The 24,090-nt window shown below is 38.8% G+C and overlaps 1 protein-coding gene across 3 annotated transcripts in view; it reads right to left on the bottom strand.

Moving 5' to 3' along the window:
• Positions 1–14,074, bottom strand: part of PDE6B (phosphodiesterase 6B) — a 37,965-nt gene extending 23,891 nt beyond the window's left edge. Inside the window, exons 1-9 of one of the 3 annotated variants that reach the window (XM_087926397.1) lie at positions 13,379–14,074; positions 7,828–7,983; positions 7,625–7,711; positions 5,211–5,351; positions 4,355–4,429; positions 3,885–3,949; positions 2,652–2,718; positions 2,301–2,348; positions 354–503 (exon numbers count right to left, since the gene is read on the bottom strand). In XM_087926397.1, coding sequence (XP_087782523.1) covers positions 354–503; positions 2,301–2,348; positions 2,652–2,718; positions 3,885–3,949; positions 4,355–4,429; positions 5,211–5,351; positions 7,625–7,711; positions 7,828–7,983; positions 13,379–13,915 — 1,326 coding nt within the window. In that variant the 5' untranslated portion in view covers positions 13,916–14,074. Of the gene's footprint in view, positions 1–353; positions 504–2,300; positions 2,349–2,651; positions 2,719–3,884; positions 3,950–4,354; positions 4,430–5,210; positions 5,352–7,624; positions 7,715–7,827; positions 7,984–10,925; positions 10,946–13,378 lie in introns of those variants that run through there. The other 2 variants (XM_087926396.1, XM_087926398.1) reach the window with 2 other exon arrangements.
• Positions 14,075–24,090: the final 10,016 nt, after the last annotated feature.

Genomic DNA, 24,090 nt, shown 5'->3' with positions numbered 1-24,090 from the left:
TCAGAATATGGCCAATGGCCAGTTCAATATTAATATAACATTATAATATTATATTTATAATATAAAGAAAGAAGTGGGACACACACAAAAAAATATCTACAAAGGAGATGTATATTAGGAATAATATGAAACCACTATTTATAATATTATTAATTTTAATCTTATTCACTAGATGTTCTCAGCCCAATGTTTCTTTATGTGCTATATGAGGTTAAAACTCAAGAAATGGATCTGTGCTGAATGGGTTGGTTTATTCTGTTTGTCACACTGGAAGTTAAATTAGCCATTGCAGAGTTATATATGTAATCGGGAAACACACATTATATTTTTTCATATCCATTAATTATGCCTACCTCCATTAGTGTTTCATCCTGTTCATCAAAGGGCTTCCCATCTTTTCTATTGTAAAATGTAGCAACACCTACAATTTCTTCTTTTTTGTTGACGATTGGCATTGAGAGAACATTTTTGATGATCCATCCTGATTCATCAACAGGACCTTTCTTAAAACACCAACATGTCAGTATAAAACAGAGGTAGGGCTAACCTGCGGATCTAGCAATAATAAAAACTATTTATATGATGCAAATCTGTTACTAAAACAAATGTGTGCAATATTTTATTTTTAATATGATTTTTACAGAAATAAGACAAATTGATTTACTCTAGATGATTTGCTCTTTAATCTGAAGACTGACTATATGTTAGTAAGGAGCGCAGAGGCCCCACGTGGTTAAGATGCTGGATTGGAGTTTAGCAAGCCCATCTTTAGGACTCAAGTGCTGTTGAGTGATGAGGTGAACTCCCATCATTCACTCCAGCTCTTTGTCACGGACATGAAAGAAGCCCCACATGATGTCACCGTCTAATCCTTTCGACCTGGAAACATTTTAAACTGTGTTTCTAACATGAATTGGGGGGTGGGGGGGAGAAGGGAAACCATGTTAGTTGACCAAAATAGGTAAAAGCTATAGCCCATAGTTCAAAAGATTTCAAGAACATCCGGTTGTCAAATTCATATAGACAGTCCCTTTGCCAGATGTTGGGAAGCACCCAGCCTGGCAGAGAGGAGGAAATCAAGCACAAAATTAGCCTGGAGTCATTGCACGACTTCAAAAAGTCTAGGACTAACCCAGGGGTGGGATTCAAATTTCTTAACAAACGGTTCTGTGGGCATGGCCTAATTTGTGGGTGTGGCTTGGTGGTCATGTGACTGGCTGGGCATGGCTTGTATGTAAATATTATAAATATTTATGTAAATATTGAATTTTTTATTAAAAAAGAGAGCGATTTTTACCCCAAAGCAGGCAAAGCAGGCAGGCAGATTGAGTTGCTCACAGAATCACAGATTAATTTAGAGATCTATCTATCCATAACTGGCTACTTGAGTCTGTCACATAAAATTTGCTAGCAAGCAAACTCATAAAATTAACTCACAACACACCACGTATGTAAATACTGAATTTTTTATTTTGTTAAAAAAACAACTTTTACCCAAAAGCAGGCAAACCAGGCAGGCAGATTGAGTTGCTCACAGAATCACAGATTCACTTAGAGATCTATCTATCTGCAATCGGCTACCTGAGTCTGCACTGAAAAGCTTCAGTCCTAAGGAAGGTTCAGCTCTACTTTTAGATTATCTAGAAAGCAAGAAATCCAAGGATTTCCTTCTTTCTAGCTAATCTAAATCTCCCAGCAGAGCAGAATAGCTGATGGTTGAGGAAAAAAAGGGAAAAATAGAACTTACCAAACCAGGCAAGTTGGATGGCTCACATACCAGGTAAGGAGTGAGTGGGTGGGGAGGGAAGGGGCCAGCCAATGGAGCAATTTGCTGGTTCTCCAAACTGCGAACAATCATAACATGCATGTGTGCAGCATTTGCAAGAAATCATCAGCTGTGCCACCTGGACAGCTGACAAGCACTGCGCCCAGGTGCACAGCATTTGAAAATCCTCTTGTTTCCTGCTTTTTCAACCTCAGCTGTGCTGCGCAAAGTAGCGGAGGAGGGAAAAGCAGGGAATAAAGGACAGCCTAGAGCCCAGGCAGGCAGGTGGGCCAAACACTGAATCAATTCAGTGTCAGCTGCTCTTCACAGCTATCGGTTCTATAGAACTGGGCCAAACCAGTAGCATCCCACCACTGGACTAACCCTCCCTAAATTCTTTGTAACTTTGTCTAATTGTCCCCAGGCCAGACTGTGTTATAGGCACAACGTAATAAAATAGCTTGAACTCTGTTCTTTGTTCACACCTGGCACCAGCAGAACAAATATAAAACTCTTATGAACAGGCTTACAATACCTGAAATGTAAACATTTCATCTGCTGCTATGTTCATAATATTACAAATCTGAAAAATTGCAGAAAAAAATATGTCAATATATATTTTGCTATTTTGAAAATTAAATAAAAACTAAAAGTACATATGATTGACATCTTGTGGCTGTGATCCAAGAATTTATACATATTTCTTTTTTTAAAATTCAGACCATCCTCACACCATGAGTGGCTTTTGAAACTTCTCTTTGATTCAAATATAGTTCCTATTTCGGAAAATAAGCCCAGGTTATCCATGAAGAATTTATCACATAGATCTTTAGTCCTTAGCCAAAGTACTCTTGAGTTATGCAAAGAGGTCAACATAAACACTTACAAAACCAGTTTCTGCTACATAAGTAGGGAGGCCACTACTCAGTGCCCAGTGATCTTCCTTGGGATTTCTAAATAAATTAAAAAAAATGAAATTGAAAAATTAGGCTTGGATAGAAAAAGAATGGGTTCTATGCAAAGATGCTATATATTACTTCTTCCTTCCTTTTACTCTATGCAGAGGCGTCAAACTTGACTTCATTGACAGCCGCATGAGGGCTGTGTTTGACCTCGGGGGTGGGGTGGGTGTTGCCAGCTTGACATCACTTGTGTCAGGGGCTCCTGTGGCGGCCTGAGCACTCTGCCAGTGAAAACAGGCTCCTGAGCTCTGTTTTCGGCTGTGATGGCCTCCTGTAACCCTCTGCCAATGAAATGGAGCTTAATTTTGCTGGCAGAGGCACTGCGACCTGGTCCTTCACTGTTTCCAGGGCGGCCCTGTGGGCGAGATTTAAGCATCCCGCAGGATGGATCTGGCCTGCGGGCCTTGAGTTTGACACCCCTGCTCTACAGTTACATTGGAGTGTTCCAGCAATAGATACATTTTCAGCTTAATTTTCTTCATTGATACTTTTACAATATCTATATTTATCTTAACTTACATGGTAGACTTTTTATTAGCTACAGATTCATTATAAAACCTGTGCTTGAATTCATACATGCACGCACACACACACACACACACACACACACAAACACATAAAGAACCTCATTTCACACCAAAATGAGAGAGGCAGTGTATCACTTATTCTCATAAAAAGGTGTAAAACATATTAGGTTGAGAGTTAATTATCTTTATAAGTGAGTGAATATCTGAGCTCAGTGACAACACTCCAGTTCTTTCTTCTCAGCTTGAGGCTCTCCAGATGGTAAAGACAATAACTCTAGAAATTCCCAAATAATGCTCAATTAATTAGGCTAATTGGAAATACAATGTCAATATATCTGAGGGGCATCATGGAGAGGGTGGTACTCACAACCATGCCCTGATTTATTTATTTTTACTCTTTATTAAAAAATGATCTCGTATTTTGTAGAATCATGGTTAGATAGTATCATTGAGGCAATGAACATGAATTTGGACAAACTCCAAGAGACAGTGGAGGACGGTGGGGAGGGGCTGTCCATGGGTTGGCAAAGAGTCTGACTAGGCAACAACATTCTGTAGACTAGATTGAAGGAATTGATTGCATACAACTTTGTATCAATGCCGCCCCTGCAATTATTTTACTTTACTTACGGGATAACTTTAATTTCTTCCTTTCCATGTAAAATATAATCAATGACCTTATAAAAGGCAATTTCCTTCAAAAAAAAAACACAGAAACCAGAGTTGACATTCATAACAGGAGAGCCAATAGGGAAAGATATTACTGTTAATCTTCTCATTACTCCTTATCACCCATCCCCTCCCACTTGTGATTGTAGGACTGTAACTTTGTCGCTTGTATCCTTACGATTTATATTGACTGTTTCCTAGTATGATTTGATTGCTGATCGTACCCTATGACTTCATTAAGCGTTGTATGTTATGATTCTTTATTCTTAACGAATGTATCTTTTCTTTATGTATACTGAGAGTATTTACATCAAGACAAATTCCTTGTATGTCCAATCACACTTCGCCAATAAAGTATTCTATTCTATTCTATTCTATTCTATTCTATTCTATTCTATTCTATTCTATATCTTAGCTGGTTAGTAACTTACTCTGCCATCTGGAGTTCGAGGCCCTGAATAAGGTGGAACTTCACCCATTAGTACTGGCCACAAGTCAAAGAATTCCTAGAAAGTGAAATAAAGGTTATAAGAAAAATACATTTTAAAAAGTAGAACTGGTCCTAATATACTTTTTTTAAGTTGGGAGAAATATCTTTTCTAAACAGATATTCTTTGTGAAACTATTTTTGAATATTTCATCATTTTTCCCTTGCTGAAATCCAAGTAACTCAAGTAAATTCTGAAATTTAAGTACACGAAGTTTGCGTACGAAAACCCCCAACTTTCATCCCTATTATTTCCAGTGGAAAAGATGAGCTGTTGCCATTGGCACAGAAATAATAAATTTAACCAAATTAACCAATAAACTGATACAAAATTGGGAAAACATTCCAAATAAATTGTTTGATCTGCACAATTCTATAGGAGAATGTGGCAGGAAAATGCTGTATTTCAATGACTGGGCACATAATTTGTGTATGCAGAAAGGCCAATTTGTGAAACTAAATATGGGATCCTTGGTACTCTTTGAGCTTGATTGATCTGGCATTGATGACATTACTTAGTTTGGTAATGAAATGTCTGCAAGAAAACCACCAAACTAAGAGAGTACCAAGGACCCCACAGTTCAACCCAGAGCTATAAGTATTGTCTTCTATCAAAACGAAATATGTTAGGGGAATATTTTGAAGAATAGCAGATAATAGCACTGTAAATGATGCAGTATTTTGTTTGTTTCATTCTGATTTTGCTGCACAAACATTTTGATGTAAATGAAAGAGGACATGAAAACTTGTGGAGCTGAAATAGACAAGCTTACGTTGAGCTACACTTAGGAACAATTTACCTTTTGCTTACACATGTCCAGGAGACCTACTGAATACCTGTCACAATTCAAATATGCTCTCACTGTGTAAAAAGATTTGTGGAATTGTCTTTCGATGTCAGTCAGTTCCTCAAATACTTTATTGGCTGACCACAGTAAAACCTGCAGAAGAACAAAGCCAGTGAGATAAATTGCCTAGACAGTCTACTGAATTCAGAAGCACCATTTCTGATTTCTCTTTCTTTCTGTCTTAATAAAAAATAGATCTCATGGACAAAGTCAGGCCAGGCTTCATACACAATTTATTATATAAATTGCATTAAATATTAAAAATCATTGTCATTTTATTTTAAACACTTCCTTACTCATTTGATGTGCGATATTTGAACAATCCTAAGGATAATAATTTTCAATGGGAAAAAATAGTGATTACACGATGATATACATAAGTGTGTGGGTGGATGTTTGAGTGTACATATCTGTGTGTGTGTAAGAAAGAGAAAGAGAATGGCTGTATACAAGACTACTATGTGTTGTATGTGTTTGATGATGATTGCATATGGATATGTCTATGTGAGGGTGTTTGGGGATGTATGAATATGATTTTGGTACACCACCAATCAAACTGGAAGATTCCAATGGTCACACAATAGGATGATAGTAGAGAAAATAGCAGTGCAGTGGTGCCTTGGTACTCAATTATTGTGAAACTCATCAAATTCAGTACTCAAAGCATTTTGACCCATAAATATTGTTCTGGTACTCATAATTTGTATGGTACTCAACATCCAAGCTAGAATTTGTTGATGTTGGCTACCTTGGGACTCATTACATTATTCCTTATGGGAAAAATGTGTTTGGTACCCGTTGTTTTTGGTACTCGTTGTACCTCTCGTAACCAATTAGTGACGAGAAACAAAATACCACTGTATAGAGATGAAAATAGAAAAGGTGGGTAATAATCAACAAAACCTGAGACTTTATGAGTGGAACTGAGAAGTACCTAAGATACTTATAGAAAATCATTTAAATTTCCAAATCATGACCAAATATTTAAGATTCTGAATTGTCAAGCACTGAAGCCATTTCCTTCTCAGCATGTACCATGTAATGCACAAAGAAAACCATAAATAACTAAGCTTTCTTTATCCCTCTTGCTGAACTGGATTGGGCAAATAGTGTGAACAATATCCTTTCTGCTGCAAAATTGTTTCAGTTGCTTCAAGCAGTATATACTTTCTATTCAGTATCTGTCTAAAATGGTAAATACTTTGAGTAAATACTGAATACTGTAGTTATCTTAAAAATGTTCCAAAGATCATATTAAAAAAAACGTCAAAAATGGTCCAGCAGAACATTGTTCAAATATTTGTCTTTGGATTTCTGATCATGGACTGAAATAAATTATGACTGACATTTGTTTTCTATAATGTGAAAAGGAAGTAACCAAGAATAATCAAATTGTTAAGGGAGTATCAGAAAAGTTTACTTAGTCCAGAGAAAATAGAAGGTATGAGAAAGACATCAATATAAACCTGCCTTGATTTTAATTTCTGTGCCTGTAAAATACAATAGCTTTTAAACTCATTGGTTTTTAATACTCATACAAATGCTGAGGATACCAGATGGCATATTGTCTGGTGGTGGCTCATTTTCCATCCAGTTTCTGAAAATATTCATATCCCACACTATTTTTTTTAAATTGCAATTGACCTTTGTCTACTGTTCTAATGCACTCTAATACTGTTATAATGCACTCTAGTATTTGAGGGGCTCCTACAAATATGAGGGGGTCAACCTATTTTCCAAAGCACCAAAAGGCAAGACACGAAACAATGGATAGAAACTAATCTAGGAGAGAAATGAACTGTAGAGAAATGTCCTAGTGGTGAGAACAATCAACCAATGGAATGGCTTGCCTTCAAAAGTTGTGAGTGCTCCATCACTGGAGGCTTTCAAAAAGTGACTGGACAACCATTTATCTGAAATGGTATAGGGTCTTCTGCTTGAGCAAGGGGTTAGACTAGAAGACCTCCAAGGTCCCTTCCAATTCTATTATTTGATGTCCTATGTTCCTCAATTCTGTGTAGAGAACTGAACCATTCCAGTTTTTGAAACGAAGCAGAGAGAAAAGGCCAAGAGCCAAGAAATATAAGAAGGCAGAAAAGGTTTGACCAGTTTGGGTTTCGATAAGGTTTGTTCCAATTCTGTTCTGGTTTTGTCACCTTTCTATGACCCTCAAGACATACAGTCAGTAATTTCTGAAAGCCCTTTGACAGGAGATGTTCTCGTCAAAACAAAACAGTCCTGGGTCACAGGCACATTTTGAGGATTGGTTAAAAATGTGGTGCCTTTTACACACCCATACATGTGCACGCACCGACACCAACAGGTAGGTTTAGAGATAGCTGAGAAATTCAGAGAAATTTCCTCACCTGGCCTTTTCGTGTTTCACAATTATGAAGGTAGCTCAGATGATAAATTTTCAGGTTCAAGGAGGCAAAATTGAGATACTTCAGGAACAGCTGAGACATTAAAAAAAAACTTTGCTCAGTTACATAAGATACGGCAATGCAGTTATATTTAAATATGGATATTGGGAACTAGAGAAGGTCTCAGAAGATGCTTTCCCAGTACTTACATGTTCATCTGCACTGTTGAAAAAAGGACCTCCAATCTTATTCACTGCCATGATCACAGCAATCACATCTTTGCCATTCATTACTGGCGTGGCAAGAATGTTCTTTGTAGTAGACTCAGTGAGTTCATCAACAAATGTACTAAACTGTTGGCACTGTTTAAAAGAAGAAGAAATCAGAACACTTAGCATCTAACCTAACAGCCTAATCCTTTTTCATCCTTTTTTCTCTATACAATAATATAAAAATCATATCTGATTTTTTTCTGTGTTCCAAAAGTATCTTGGAATGACTTCTAAAATCCCATTAAAAACAGTGTTGTCATGTTAGGTAGGTTGTCCTCTGGAGGTGCAATGACAGGGAGACATCAACATGCAGGTCACACTGAATGGGAGGACTTTTTATCTAAATTTGGAACTGATCTGCAGCAAAGCTATGTTCATCCTGGGCAAAAAACCTTGTTTGAGATTTTACAATGATTCTTTTTAAAAAAAAAAAGTTTTTATGTTTTAAGACAAACATATACAAACAAAACAATGGAGATTTTACAATGATTCTTAAGTATCTGAGTCCAGCATTGCCTCTCCGTGGACTCACAATCTGTCTCCTTTCATTTGCAGATTATATATTTGCCAGTAAGGTTCTACTTGCTCTGTCCTTCAAAGTAAAAAGTCCCCACTTCACTCAGCTGGATGCCATAGAGATCGGCTGGAAATTAAATATGATAAATTCTCCAAGGAAAATGTGGAAGCTGCTATCTTAACATATCTAGAGGGCATTTATCTTGGGAAGGGTAAATTACACAATGGAGGCTATTTAAAATGTCACACCTCAGGGAAAGGAGAATCAAGCTGGTTTTAATTCCACGTGGAAGGGACTATTTGTTTACCTTATCTACTGTATCCTACCTACGAGTCTATGATGAGCAAATGACCTGGTTATGAAAGCATACTTAACAATGAACTAATCCCAGCAGAAACCATTTACAGACGGCAGGGATTTGAAATTAATAATACTGACTTGTGTGTGTGTGTGTGTGTGTGTGTGCAAGATATGATAGGACACAATCTGGATTTTAAGACTGGGAAGAAGTGTAATATATTTGTGCCATATGGCACAAACATTTGTCGTCTGGGAGCGAATACAAGGAATCCTTAACTTATTATCACAATTGAGCCCGAAATTTCAGTTGTGAGACAATTTGTTAAGTGAATTTTGCTCTATTTTACAACCTTCCTTGCCACAGTTGTTAAGTGAATCGCTGCAGTTGTTAAGCTACCAACACAGTTGTTAAGTGAAACTGGCTTCCCCATTGACTTGGCTTGTCAGAAGGTCGCAAAAGGTAATCACATGACCCCTGGGACACTTGCAACCATGAATCAGTTGCCAGGTGCCTGAATTTTGATCATAAGTACATGGAGATGCTGCCACGGTCATAAGTGTGAAAAGTGCTGAAAACTTCTTCAGTGCTGTTGTAACTTCAAATGGTCATTAAATGAACTGTTTTAAGTTGAGGACTACCTGCACTTTTGTTTAACAATCAGACCCACATGTGTGGAGTTCAAAGAAGCTACTTTATTGTTGTATGTTTATTCTACAGGAATCTCCCCAGACTGGTACTTTCCCCTGGGAAAGACTAGCTAAGGTTCAATGGCATTCAGGATGGAGTGAGGGGATCAGACCTTGCCTCTCGGGTTTACCTAAGGATTCCACGCTAATTTCTCCCTTGGGTCCTCTTCCCAACTGGGATGGTCGTTCTCCAACAATTTTCCACTCAGGTACTTCCCTGAAGGCACTATTCCTAGACTGCCACAACACTTTTGTTAACTCCAGTCCATTGTCCTTGGTTAACCAAGTTAATTTACTTCCAGATCAGCTGCAAGACAGCACATGGAAATGTTCTAGTTTCTAACTTGAGAGGCTGATGTTCTGAGGAGCTTAAGTGCAGGTGAGTCATTTTCCATTGTCAGGAATTTCCATTTCTCTCTCTTAGGATCCTCCCCTTCCACCCTCATTTAGGAGTATCTGTTTCTTTTTTTAGCAGGGAGATGGGCCCTGACAGCTTGTTGGCTCCCCTCTCTTAGCAACAGTCGTGTTTACCCAATGAATGGCAACAGTAGGGACACAGTGTTCTCCAGATGATTAGCTAGAAGGACCATTGATTGGATCTCAACACTTCAAGGTCAACGGTAGTGTGAGCAAACCTAGTTAGCTTCAACCTGTTTCTTGGAGAGTGAAGCTAATAACAGTGTGGAAGTGCTTTTGAAATGAAAACAATTGCTATCTTGTAATGTAGTCACACCCTTCTCACTTGAAAAACTTTTCTTAAGCAAATTGGTGTGAGCAAATTACATTTGAAAATCCTTTGAATATTACTGTTCAATGGTGACTAAAATATCTACATTCTTTGAAAAGAGCCCTGTATTATTGGACTAAACAACCATCTACTTCAATGTCTGACTACTAATAGGAGAAGAGCAATCCCCTGTCCATGCTTCCAAACAACCAGCATCAGGAGGCATGTTCCTTCTTGTGCACCAATCATACTTCACTAATTCAGAATCTCTTAAGGATGCCTTCCAATTTCTGCAATTGTTCAAAATTATTTGATGATACAACTTTCAGTTTGGTCGCTTGAAACAAGATCGTTCTGATGATGTTTCAATGACCAAGGAAAGGAGATGTTCACCCATAGGAGTTCAGTTAGATCATGATGAGCTGGTTTCACTCAACCTACTTCTCCTGATAGTTGAGGGATGGGAGTAAAGTAGGAAGTTTGTATATGCATTTGCAGCAAAAAGTCACTTTGGGCTGGTATTAAGAAGGTAGGTATAGAACTGATACCTTGCAAGAAACTAAAATGCTATGGGATCTCCTGAAGAGCTCATGTGGTCTTGAATATATAATGAATAGCCAGTGCTGTGAATCACTCTTCCTAGGTTCAACCTAAGAATCATTATGTGAGATGAGCAGCTATATAAATGTGATGAATATATATTTAAAATAACTTTATGTTAATGTCACAATTCTCTAAGAAAAGTCATCCATTGTGCAAGAGAAGCTCAAAAGATGCTAAACCTCCCATCAATGGACATACCAGTTTAGAATTAGAGTTGATAGCTTTAACCTCCATATCATCCAGAGGTGGTATTCAGCAAGTTCTGACCAGTTCTGGAGGACCGGTTGAGGAAATTTTGAGTAGAATTGGCAAATACCACCTCTGACTGGCCCCACCCCCATCTATTCTCTGGCTCCCAAGTCCCAGATGGGTCTTCTTTTATTGCTTTGCATAGGAGAGTGCAGCTGGAAAGCAGGTTAGTGGGGTGGGGAGGGAATGGGATTTTGCAGTAAACTTCCCCCTGAAATGGGGTGGGAATGGTGATTTTATAGTATCTTTCCCCTGCCACACCCACCAAGTCACACTCACCAAGCCATGCCACACCCACCAAGCCATGCCCACAGAACTGATAGGAAAAAATTTTGAATCCCTCCACTGATATCATCCCTATAGACATATCCATATTTTCTCCAATTTGTCAGATATAACCCCCTCACTCCAAGCCCGCATAGCAGAAATAGTCAACTGAATAGCCATGGCATTGGAAAAGGAGGTATGGGGAGGGAAAGAAGAGGGTGGGGTAATCGCCATTGGACAGTCAAGAAGAATCCTCAAAGAATATACTGGAGGAAAAATGCAAAGTGGTAGAAACAAGGATCAAACCAGTGGTTTGGAAGCACATTCCACATGTACAGAATAACAAAATGCTAGTAGCAGTCTAGCCAGAAACATACAGACCAGAGAAGGAAATTTAAAATGAATGAAGAGATTGAAAGGAAAATAAAGGAACACCCCCCAAAAAAATAACATTACAAAGAGAATGAATAAGAGAACTTAATCTCTAGAGGAAAAGGAGCCAACAAAGAGACCTTTGCTGTGCTAAACCACAACAAGAGAATGGAAAAATAGATGAACACACAAGGAATGTAAACACAATTATTCTGTTTTTCTTATTGTTCCTAGGTTTGTAAAAGGCTTCTTATGCTACAACTCATGACGTGCAACAAATCTTTGATTTAAAGAGCTGTTGTTCTTGCTCTATCTAGGCACATCAGGTAGAAAAATAGGTACACAGCCAACCCCACTTCCCCATAATAAACAAGCCTCAACAGCGGTACCTTGGTACTCATCATTAATTGGTTCTGGGAAGCATGATGGGCGCCAAAAACAGTGGGTACCAAACCAAAATTTTCCCATAAGGAATAATGTAGTGAGTCATAAGGCAACCGACACCAACAAAATGTTCATGTTAAAATGCATTGAGTACCAAATTCAATGAGTTTTAAAGCAACTAAGTACCAAGGTACCACTGTATTATATTTACTGTTTTCTTCTACTAAGAACACGAGCAGACTGTGCTGGATCAGACCAAAGGTCTATTCAACATTTTGAGTTTGCCAGGCAGATGAATCCAGGAAACCAAGTTCATGACAAAAGGACAATTATCCCTTCTACTGTTGCTTTTAACCAATGGAAGTTAGGCTATGCTGCCTTCAATTCTGGGGGTGATATCCAGTCAACAAGAGTTTTGTCCTTTGAATGTCCAATCCCATGTGACTGTCTGCTCTTCCTTTGAGATATTTTGAAGAAGCGGATTCCTTAATTTAACAAAAAGCTGTCTGATGTCCTTAATTACTTCTGAATCTCTTACATTTTAAGTCATTGGAACAACTTGCTTCCAGAAGTTGTAAATACTCCATCACTGGAAATTTTAAAGAAGAGATTGGATAACCATTTGTCTGAAGTGGTGTAGAGTTTCCTGCCTAAGCAGCGGGGTTGGACTAGAAGACCTCCAAAATCCCTTCCAGCTTATTCTATTCTATTCTATTCTATTCTATTCTATTCTATTCTATTCTATTCTATTCTATTCTATTCTATTCTATTCCATTCCATTCCATTCCATTCTATTCTTCTGAGACCAGGAGAAAAACATTTTCTATTTTTAACTCACTATGAATTATTTTATATATCTCCAGCGATAGGCACTTTGATGACCTTCATAAGAATCCTGCAATCTTTTGCTTAGGGCATGCCAGTTGGGCTTAAGTAGAGGTAAAGGTGGTATTAAGTTGTCTATTTTGATCTAAAAAGGCTTTTTTTTTCAAGGGGAGCTGTATCTTCAGTATCTTCACTGTTTGAAATCAGCCAAGAGTTGGCTAGGTGCTGTTGCTGGTCCCTAAATTTATTTATTTAATTTATTTATTTGATTTGTCAATCTCTTACAACATAATAGGTATAAGTATAAGCATGAATAAGAATACAGGAAATAGGTACTAATAAATGGGGACATTAGGACAGGGATGGTAGGCATGATTGTGTACTTATGCATGCTCCTTACAGACCTCTTGGGATGGGGTGAGGTTAATAGTGGATAGTTTAAATCATAGTGAAAGAATCCCTGCCTTCTTAAAACCCTTCTGAAATATGAACACTAGTTAATTTTTATTCTTCTGCATCATTTATCAAAAACAGATAATAACCTCAAGCCTTACCTCAAGAGCATTCTGGATGTTTATGGTCTTCTTGGTCTGAGCAACATGGCCCAATACACCCGTGTCCAGTGGGAAAACAATTTCAGAGTCAGAAGTCACCAGACATTCTTCCAAAGTGCTGTTCTTATGAACGTTGAACAGCCGGCTAGCCAGCTCAGGGGTGCCATTTCGCTGCCTGTACATAAACAGACTGCACCACGCAGCGTTGATGAGAGCACTGATTCTCTTGAGGGTCTTGAAGACCACCTTCTCCATGTTGATGCTTTCCTGCATGTCTTGTATCAGCTCGAAAAGAGTTTCTGTTTCTACCGGGTCCATCCCCTCAAAACCTGTGCTATCTTCTGAGGACTGTTCACCGTTCATCTTGGGACAGGAGAAGGCTCTATCCTCCAGTTTCTTCTCGAAATACTGCTTGGCAAAATCTGGATTGCTATCCAAGAAAGTTTCGACTTCCTCTTTGTTGATGCTCATGATGGGAAATTCTGATGCTGGAGCCTTCAGGCAATGGCTGTACAGAATAACAGGGTCCCCACACATACAGTGTTTGTGTAGAGTGTGGAGATTATAATCAGCAAGGCAATTCTCCAACAACAAGCTATTGTTTTGACCAGGGTGTGCAAGTGCAGATCTTCTTAACCAAGCAGCTTAAATGACTGGTTTCAAAGCTGTTTCAAATAAGGGCGTATGTATATGTGATTATGATTTCCCCCCTCTCCTAATGGTGATAGTAGAACTGAAATAAGCTTCTTGGAGTCTAATTAAATACACACAGCTCAATTGTAATCCTTAGCCAATCAGTTTCCTATCTAATTACACCTGTTCCCAGCAAGAGTATATCTAGTTAAGAAAAATGAACTATAAATGGACTGACATAGAAATGGCCAGAAGAAGCAATTATTGTACTATGCATTTTCTCTAGAAAATGGTATTTCTTTGATGGAAGAGCTGGCTCATTTTAGGCTGGCCATGGGTTGGATTTCTAAAGGCATTCAAATACTTTATATCTTTTCCTGCTTGGATAGCAGGAAAGAGAGAAGTGCACACATCCGTTATATTACCTGAAATTAAATGATCTTGAATCAGGTGCCAAAGAAGACTGTGGGAATAAACTTTGACTTGGGTATTGGGTAATGATTGGTCTAAGACCTTATACATACATGCTTGCTTAAAGGTCACTGAGATAGTGTAAGGAAATTAAAAACAAACACTAGAAACAATCAAGCAGCTCAGACAACTGTAAACAAGTCTGTACTATATTTAATTATTGTAATCCACAATGTGACTGTACTTGCTATGCTAAAAATCTCAATAAAAGGGAGCACTGGAATTTGCTCTGGGCTCTCATCCCGAGAACACTCGCTTGTGTCTCATCTTTTCCATGAGAGACCACCACAGAAGACCTTGTTCTTTTCAATTCTGCATTAGCCAGCGCTCATATGAGCTTTAGTTCTGGACATCGCCTTCCTTGAAAAACATTGAAAAATTGTAATGTCTCCAGAGGAAAACATACTAGATGGCCAAGGATCTGGAAGGAAACTCTCACAAATAATAGAAGGCTTGGATACGTCTAGCTTGGAGAAATACAGCCTTGAGGAATGGCAATGAGGCATACAGGTATCTGCAAAGTGTGGTCAAAAAATGCCTAGAAGGGGATGGTACAGAGCTGGTATTCAGCAGGTTCTGATCAGGAGAACCGGTAGTGGAAATTTGGAGTAGTTCAGAGAACCAGTAGTGGAAAGTTTGAGTAGTTTGGAATACCACCTCTGACTGGCCCCGCCCCCATCTATTCTCTGCCTCCCAAGTCCCAGCTGATTGGCTGGCTCTTTCTTTGTTGCCCTGCACAGGAGAATGGAGCTGGAAAGCAGGTTAGTGGGGTGGGGAGGCAATGGGGATTTTGCAATATCTTTCCCCTGGAGTGGGATGGGAATGGAGATTTTGCAGTCTCCTTCCCCTGTCACATCCACCAAGCCATGCCCACCAAGCCACGCCTCACCCACCAAGCCATGCCCACAGAACCGGTAATAAATTTCTTTTAATCCCACCACTGGGTGGTGGCCATACCTGCTTTTCATATGTGACCAAAATATTTCTTTGTTTCAGTGTGTTTCGTTTCTTCATCAGCCCGTTAGATGGCACTACAGCTCAACAATTGCAATTTCAAAGGCTAATTTTACTGAGAGAAATCTCTCCTTCCAGCCTATGTTGAACACCCTGAATTAAATTAGGCTGTACAAATCACTGAATACCAAGGCATGTTAATCCTCAGCTTTGCTCAAGATTATTAAATTGGAGTTTGCACATCTTATTTAGAAAATTGAATCCCAAGAAATAGCAGAGATTCATTCAATTTGGGCCAGTTCTGCAGTAGCAATAGCAATAGCACTTAGACCTATATACTGCCCCATAGACCTATATACTGCCCCCTTTACACTACAGCACTTTCTGGGTAGTTTACAAGGTCAGCATGTTGGCCCCAACAATCTGGGTCTTCATTTTACCAACCTCAAAAGGCTGGAAGGCTGAGTCAACCTCAGTAGTTTGAAGCAAACTGGGACTGGACGCAACTAGAATAGAATAGGATCTGGAAGGGACCTTGAAGATCTTCTAGTCCAGCCCTCTGCTAAAGTAGGAGAACCTTTCAAACAAGTGACTGTCTAGTATCTTCTTAAAAACCTCCAGTGATGGAGCACCCATGATTTCTAGAGGCAAGCTGTTCCACTGGTTAATTGTCCTCACTGTTAGGAAGTATCTCCTTAATTCCCGGTTGCTTCTCTCTTTGATTAGTTTCCAACCATTATTTCTTGTCCTGCCTTCTGGTGCTTTGTAGAACAATTTGACCTCCTCTTCTTTGTGGCAGCCCCTCAAATATTGGAACTAGTTTGATCTGAATTTGGATTTCAAAAAGCTCAATCCAATTCATAACACTAAAATGCTAAACAGCTTCTGTAAAAAAAAAAAAAAAAGGTCTTAACTTCTTTAGCAAATGCCAAATAATTGAGACAAACGATAGAGACAATTGGATTCAGTAATTGTCAAGGCTCACTTCATACCAAAGGGATCATATTAATAATTAGACCACTGAGGTCAACCTAATCATAATGGAATGATAATTAAGTCTATTATGATTTGTTTCATGCATATCTTTATCACTTCTCAGCAGTGCACACTGTGAATAGTGTCGGTTTTCAGATGATCCTACAATTATTTACTGCTGTTTAGATAAAGCTCGCTACCCCTTGAATGACTCCTTTATTTTTTACTTTATTCTTTGATGACATGATTGTCAATTCTTTTTAATCAAGTCAGTTGTGGAAACTTATACTTGCAAATAATTAAGTAAAGGGCTTTAAATATTGCCTCCTTTCTCCCCACCTCCAAAACCAGCACCTCATAATAGGACCTTACTAAGGAATATTATTATCTGGAATGTTATTTCCCTGAGCACATTTTGCACAAAACTCCGGTTCTTCTTTGTGAAAATTTGGAATGGTTGTTTCACAGAGAATGGAATACCTGTGACATTTAAATAGATTCAAATGTCATTAAATCTATCCCCAATCTACACAGTTGGTTCTCGACTTAGAGTCATTCATTTAGTGACCATTTGAAGTTACAATGGCGCTGGAAAAAGTGACATGACCATTTTTCATACTTATGACCGTTGCAGCATCCTCCAGGTCATGTGATCAAAATTCAAATGCTTGGCACCTGGTTTATATTAATGATAGTTGCAATGTCCTGGGTCATACAATAAGCTTTTGTAACCTTCCAACAAAGAAAGTCAACAGCCAGATTCACTTAAAAACTATGCTACTCAAATCAAATCAAGTGTCAACTCATAAAACATATTGTATACATGTTTTATAGTTGTCAACAGAAAGGAGGGTGGAGTTTCAAAGAGCAGGCAGCAGTGTGGAATCGAAAGTACATTCCATTCATATTTTCTTCAGAGACCAATTAGATGACTGAAGCTTCTGCCCCGAAAAAATCTAATTGGAGAGCATGACTGATGACTCTTGGCTATGGACGTGTTTCGTTGGATGATACACCCAGAGGGGTGGGGGGGAAAGCAGGATCAAGGGTGACAGTGAATTACCTATCTCAGAGTCAGCTACGCCCAAGCAAATGCCGGCATGTTAACTTCTAATAAATCCATAGAAGCTTTGGGAATGTGGCTCGAGGCTCATGATTTCATTGAAATAACTGCCAGAATCCTGACATCAAGTTTATTGCAGTCAAAAACCAGAGACCAGAACATATAAAAACACTCAAGGAATATCCAGTTAAAAATTCTAGAATAAGGCAATTAATAACAGATGAAATCTATATTAAAATTACAAATTGGCATCCCACCTGTCAGTTACACATGGCCTAACTATACTATAATATCAGTCCTTAAACTGTGAGGCCCATAGTCATTCAATACTAAAATGCCAAATAGTAAGGCAAAAGGGTTTGTTACATTAGTTGTGTAAAATAGCTATGATGGATTAATCACATGCTTTTGACGAATCCCCAGCGCTGCTACGCAGAATCCAGCTACATGCGCCGTAATCATGGTCTACTAACTACTAACAACTATAGTAATTCACTTAACAACTGTGGCAAGAAAAGTCATAAATGGGGCAAAACTCACTTAAGAAATGCCTCACTTAGCAATGGAAATTTTGGGCTCAATTGCGGTAGTAAGTCAAGGATTAGCTGTATTTTTTTCTTCTTCTTTTACATGAAAGATAAAATTGGGTTTTCCTATACTAGATAATGGGAAGCACGAAGCTTCAAATTGCACTTTAAATCTGGAAGACTGAGGACTGAGACCAAATTGAGTTGGGACAATTCCCAAATTTTGAAGCTGGTTTCCAAACCATATCCCATAGTCTGTACATGATCCTAATATTATTGATCGATCAAATAACAATATTAACATTTATCTTGATAGTCCATCTAACAAACATGGCCAATGCATTATTTTAAGTTCGCATTTGATAAATCGGTGGGTTCTGACAAATGGATTGAGACAATTGCTGTCATCCTGAGATCAAGTTCAGTCATATCCATCGATATATATTTGTCCAGCGAGATGATTTTCTTTCTCCCTAATTTATATTAAATAGTTTACATTTGTGGTTGAGGATCATTCTTGTTCTATATTAGCATACTTGTAATACAGCCTCCTGATTGGTCCACCGATACTGCCTCCTGATTGGTCCAATTAACCGACTCTGATTGGCCTGTATTACTACCTTGGGATTGGTCCTTTGGACAGCGGGAGATTCAAGGGGCCGTTATTGGCCGCGAGCCGCGAGCAGCCGCTATAAAAGAGGCTGCCGCGGTTCCGCGGTTTAAGCAGATTTTGAGAACTAAATAAAGAGCTGAAAGTCACACCGATCTCGAGTCTCATTTTTCCTGCGATCTAACAATTCTCTACTGTGTTCTCAATCGTTTTCCTATCCACTATTTATCTAAATGTCAAATGTTTGATTTTTGTCTCTCTATACAAATATTAATTCCAAATGCCTTATACTCTATTTGCTCACATTTGGAAAAGAGTGAGTTTTGCTGTGATGCCTTGGTTAAAGAGTCCTGGTGATGCAGCAGTGATTAGAATGCTGTACTGCAGGCTCACTCTGCCCACAGTCTGGAGTCTGATCAAGGTTGATTCGGCCTCCCAAACATATGAGGTTCATATAAAGAGAACAATTTACAATGTTAGCGTATTGTTGGGGGCAAGAAGTGCTATTAAAAACACTTTGGAGCAGTATGTAAGTCTATATATTAGGTTTAAGTGCAATTGCTATTCAAGTGCCCAGTCCAAATGCTATTTTCACTCAGGGTAAACCTTGGGCCTGAAGGACAGCAGTAAGCTGAGAAAGCAAGACAGAAATAACAATCAAAGTAAAATTGGAAACAGGAAAGTTTTCAATGGTTGAAGCTAACAGCCCAGATCATCTCTCCAAGATAGCATGTCATTATTCTGCATTTATTTATTAAATTTCTAATCTCTGGTTCTGTCACTTAAGGCAGCTTACAACCATTAAAAATGAAAGTGCTAAAACATAGCAATGAACATTTAAAACATTAAAAGGATGCAATGAAAACCAAGACCAAGTTAAAATGAATCTAAGGAAAGCAGTACATTAATTCAACAAACCATTAAAAGTTGGACAAAATATTTTGCCATTTTGCTACGGACTGGTGGAGTAAAACCCAAACACCCCCTCCTTTGGGACAACATGCTCACTGGGGAATTCTGGGAGTTGAAGTCCACAAGTCTTAAAGTTGTCATGGTGGGACAACCTTGCTGTAAAGAGACTTATAACCTAACTCTAATTTATAAAGAAATGGTGCTATCGTATGTCCCCTGAGATAACATATAACCCTAATTAAAACAGAAAAGGAAGTTTTGACAAAGTCTCTGTCCATTTTTAGACCATGGGAATTCAGCAAATCACATGTTTCTTCACTTCAAAATCTGGCCTCCACTGGCCTCCTTAAAACCTTTTGTTGCCATGTGCCTTTTTTCCACAGCTGAAGCAGCGTTTGATCCTGATTGAAAGACTGGCTGCCTGGGGTATGAACTTCTTTAGCTATTTAAATCCACCTTCAAGAGAGTTATCATATTCAGCTTAGCTTATCCATAAGTGAGTAGGCTGTCATTTAATTGCCCTCTGGAGAGCCATGGGGACATGGCCCGGAAGGAGGTATAAGGTACCCAACTAGCTGATCCGATGCAGAACACACAATGACTGCAAATGAGTTGGATCAAGTGTATGCATTTGGCAATGCTCCTGTGTTTTCCTTTCTTCCATGTAGATCAAGGCTGTCCCCCCACAGGTCCTTCTTAGAATATTTAACTACATTGGCAAATGCCGCCGATTAGGTTAGGTGCAGTGGTGGGATTCATTTTTCTTTACTAACGGTTCTGTGGGTGTTGGTTGGTGGGTGTGGCATGGCTTGGTGAGCGTGGCTTGGTGGGCATGGCAGGGGAAGGATACTGCAAAATCTCCATTCCTTCCCCACTCCTGGGGGAAGGTTACTGCAAAATCCCATTCCCCCCTCCACCTCACTAACCTGATTTCCAGCTCCGTTCTCCTATGCAGGGCAACAAAAGAAGACCCAGCCAATCAGCTGGGACTCAGGAGGCAGAGAATAGATGGAGGCAGGGCCAGTCAGAGATGGTATTTGCCAGTTCTCTGAACTATTCAAAAAAATTATTTATTTATTTGTTTTTATTTGTCAATTGCTTACAAGACAATAGGTATAAGTAAAAACATAGTTATGAATACATGGATACATATAAGAAAAATAAAAGAAACAATAGGACAGGGGTGGTAGGCATGTTGGTGCGCTTATGTACGTCCCCTACACACCTCTTAGGAAAGGGGGGAGTTCAATAGTAGACAGTCTAAGGTTAAAGTTTTTCGGGTTTTGCGAAAAAACCACGGAGTCAGGTGGAGTATTCCAGACATTGACCACTCTGTTGCTGAAGTCGTATTTCCTGCAACAAGTTTGGTGCGATTAACCTTGAGTTTGTATCTATTGTTTGCTCTAGTGTTGTTATGGTTGAAGCTGAAGTATTCATTGACAGGTAGGACATTGCAATGTATGATTTTATATACTATACTTAGATCGGACCAAAGGCGGCGTAGTTCTAGGTTTTCTAGGTTTAGAATTTCGAGTCTGGTGGCATAAGGTATTCTGCAACGAGTAGAGGAGTGGAGAACTCTTCTTGTGAAATATTTCTGGACTTTCTCAACTGTGTTACTATCAGATACGTAATGTGGGTTCCAGACTGATGAGCTGTATTTGAGTATTGGTCTAGCAAATGTTTTGTATGCTCTAGTTAGTAGTGTAATATCACCAGAGAAAAAGCTACGTAAGATTAGGTTAACAACTCTTAACGCCTTTTTGATTATGTAGTTACAGTGGGCTCTAGCACTTAGGTCATTTGAGATGAGTACTCCAAGGTCCTTGACAGAGTTTGGATCATCAACGAGGTCTTGACTATTCAACCTGTATTTTATTTTCTGATTTGTTTTGCCAATATGTAGGACAGAGCATTTATATGTTGAGATTTGAAGTTGCCATTTGTTTGAGCATTCTGATACATAGTCAAGGTCTTTTTGAAGGGTAGCAGTATTGTCTGTGGTGTTGAATAGCTTTACGTCATCAACAAAGAGGATGCAGTTGCTCTTGATATGATCACAGAGATCATTCATGTAGAGTATGAAAAGAGTTGGTCCTAGAACACTGCCTTGGAGGACACCACTATTGACAGGTACAGAATTTGATAGGATCCTCCCAATGTTGACCATTTGTTGTCTGTTTGACAGTTACCAGTTCTCCAGAACTGGTCAGAACTTATTGAATACCACCTCTGGTAAGGTGTTCTTGGGCAAGATGCCCTCAAGAGGTTTACTTTTCCTTTCTGCTACCACTCCTTTTTTCCCATTCTTTTCTCTCTTCCACTGGATCCAAGCCACATAACTCTCTATAGGAATGTCTCCCACCTTTTTGGCTACCAGGGTCCGCTTCTGTAGGGAGAGGCTTTTCTGTGGACAGTAGGGGGTGTGGTTTTGTGTGCATCCCATTGATGGGGCTTCACTTATATGCATGGCCCAGCTGCTGGCATGCTGCAAACCAGTGCCAGTCCATGGACCAGTGACCCTGCTCTACAGGACAAAATTCTCTTTTCAACCTTGCTTCTTGGGAGACGGGAGGTGAAGAGGAAGAAAGAGCAAGAAAAAGCAATCCCTGGGAAATTTTAGAAATCTGATGGTGTGAGCCCCTGGCCCTAGTGTTTGGACCAGTTGAGGAAGGCTAGGATCAAATAAGATATTACAAGGGATGACTCTGCTATGAATCTCTTGCAGACAGGAAGCAATGAAGACAGAAGAACCTAGATGGCTATGTATCGATTAATCCACTATCTGTCAAGTGCAGGAAATCCAGAGTCAAGGCAGTTCAAATGAGTTCAGGTTTATTGCATGCGAACACTCTCTACGAGAATCTGAACTACTAATAGTCAAATCCATTTGGTGGTAGATAAGAATTCAAGGTGGGATAGACTTAGATCTCCTGTGGACATGAAGGAACTTGAGACTGATGACACACTTGACTTCTCCCTCGGGCTCAGCCTGCTCTTCTCCTATAGTATCATTTCTGATTGAAAAGTTGTATCAAGAATTTGAAGACCCACCACATCCCAGAAAAACAGGACAATGTCAATCCTATGCCCAAGAACAACTTTACAAGGCATTTTTTCTTGTAGGGAACTTTTAATACATCTCCATGCATTAAATCCCCAACAGGTTAATATAGCAAGCCAAACTTCAGTTTGATCATACCCACTTTGTGAAGAAAAGGCAGTGGGATAGGAGTGAGATTCCTTTGACTGGAATGGAATGGAATGGAATGGAATGGAATGGAATAGAATAGAATAGAATAGAATAGAATAGAATAGAATAGGAATACTTCATTGGCCAAGTGTGATTAGACACACAAGGAATTTGTCTTGGTGCCTATACTCTCAGTGTACATAAAAGAAAAGATACATTTGTCAAGAGTCAAGAATCATAAAAAATCATTAAAGATGAATGCCTATAATCTTGATTACAATAAAACCTTCATATCCTCATGATTTTGTTTTTCAACTGTTGAATGACTAGAATGTCCATCTCATTTCTGACCTACTATTGCCTGGATCTGGTTGTCCATTATGAGCTGATCCTGTGTGAAAGGAATATAATCAGTGAGTAACTTAGTCCTATGTAGCCCATTCTTACTTCTAGGTATGGGCACTGAAAATGAAAGAGGAATAATTAAGTTACCAGGAATTTTTTTTTTTAATGGAGCATGTGTGAATCTCCTTTCTCCAAAGGCTTTGGAGAATAGAATAAGGAGATGTTTATTACATTTCTACAATTAACTAAAGATAATCAGTTATAAAGAAGTAACATTATGTTTCCTGTTGAGATTTGGTCTGCAGTAACAATAAATCTCAGCAATAGCTATAAATGTAGGATAATCTATTCTCTGAGATAATTTGATTCTAATGAATTTCTTATGCAGATAGTCCTCAATTTACAACTGTTCACTTAGTGACAGTTTGAAATTTCAGTTACAGAGCACTGAAAAAAGTGACTTATGACCATTTTTCACACTTATAATTATGGCAGCATCCCCGTGGTCATGTGATTGGATGCTTGACAACTGACTCACATTTATGATGGTTGCAGTGTCCCAAGGTCATGTGATCACCTTTTGTGACCATCTGACAAGCAAAGTCAATGGGGAAGTCAGATTCATTTAGCAACTATGTTACTAACTTAACAACTGCAATGATTCAATGTGCCATGATTCACTTAACAAATGTGGCAAGAAAAGTCGTAACGTGGGACAAAACTCACTCAACAAATTTCTCACTTAGCAGCATAAATTTTGGGCTCAATTGTGGTCATAAGTTGAGGACTACCTGTATTCATTATAATAAATATATATAATGTTTATTCAGGATCTTCATTAGAGTACTAAAATCTAATGCAAATTAGTAGAAAGAACAGAAAGAAAGGCAAAGGTGCAAAAGAGAAGAAAAATATAGAAAATAGAAAGTAAAACTATTATGAAGAGAAAAATAAGACCCTCTTGTCCTTGGTTGGTAAGATTTGTGTGAGCAAAGAATTTCTGTACTGCTTTTGGCAAGAAGGGATTAA

This window comes from Pseudonaja textilis, chromosome 2 (assembly GCF_049901715.1).
Source record: "Pseudonaja textilis isolate UNSWEBS1 chromosome 2, rPseTex1.2, whole genome shotgun sequence".
Lineage (NCBI taxonomy): Eukaryota > Metazoa > Chordata > Lepidosauria > Squamata > Elapidae > Pseudonaja > Pseudonaja textilis.
The sequence above is the reverse complement of the archived record's forward strand: the minus strand, read 5'-3'. Positions and strand labels throughout refer to the sequence as shown.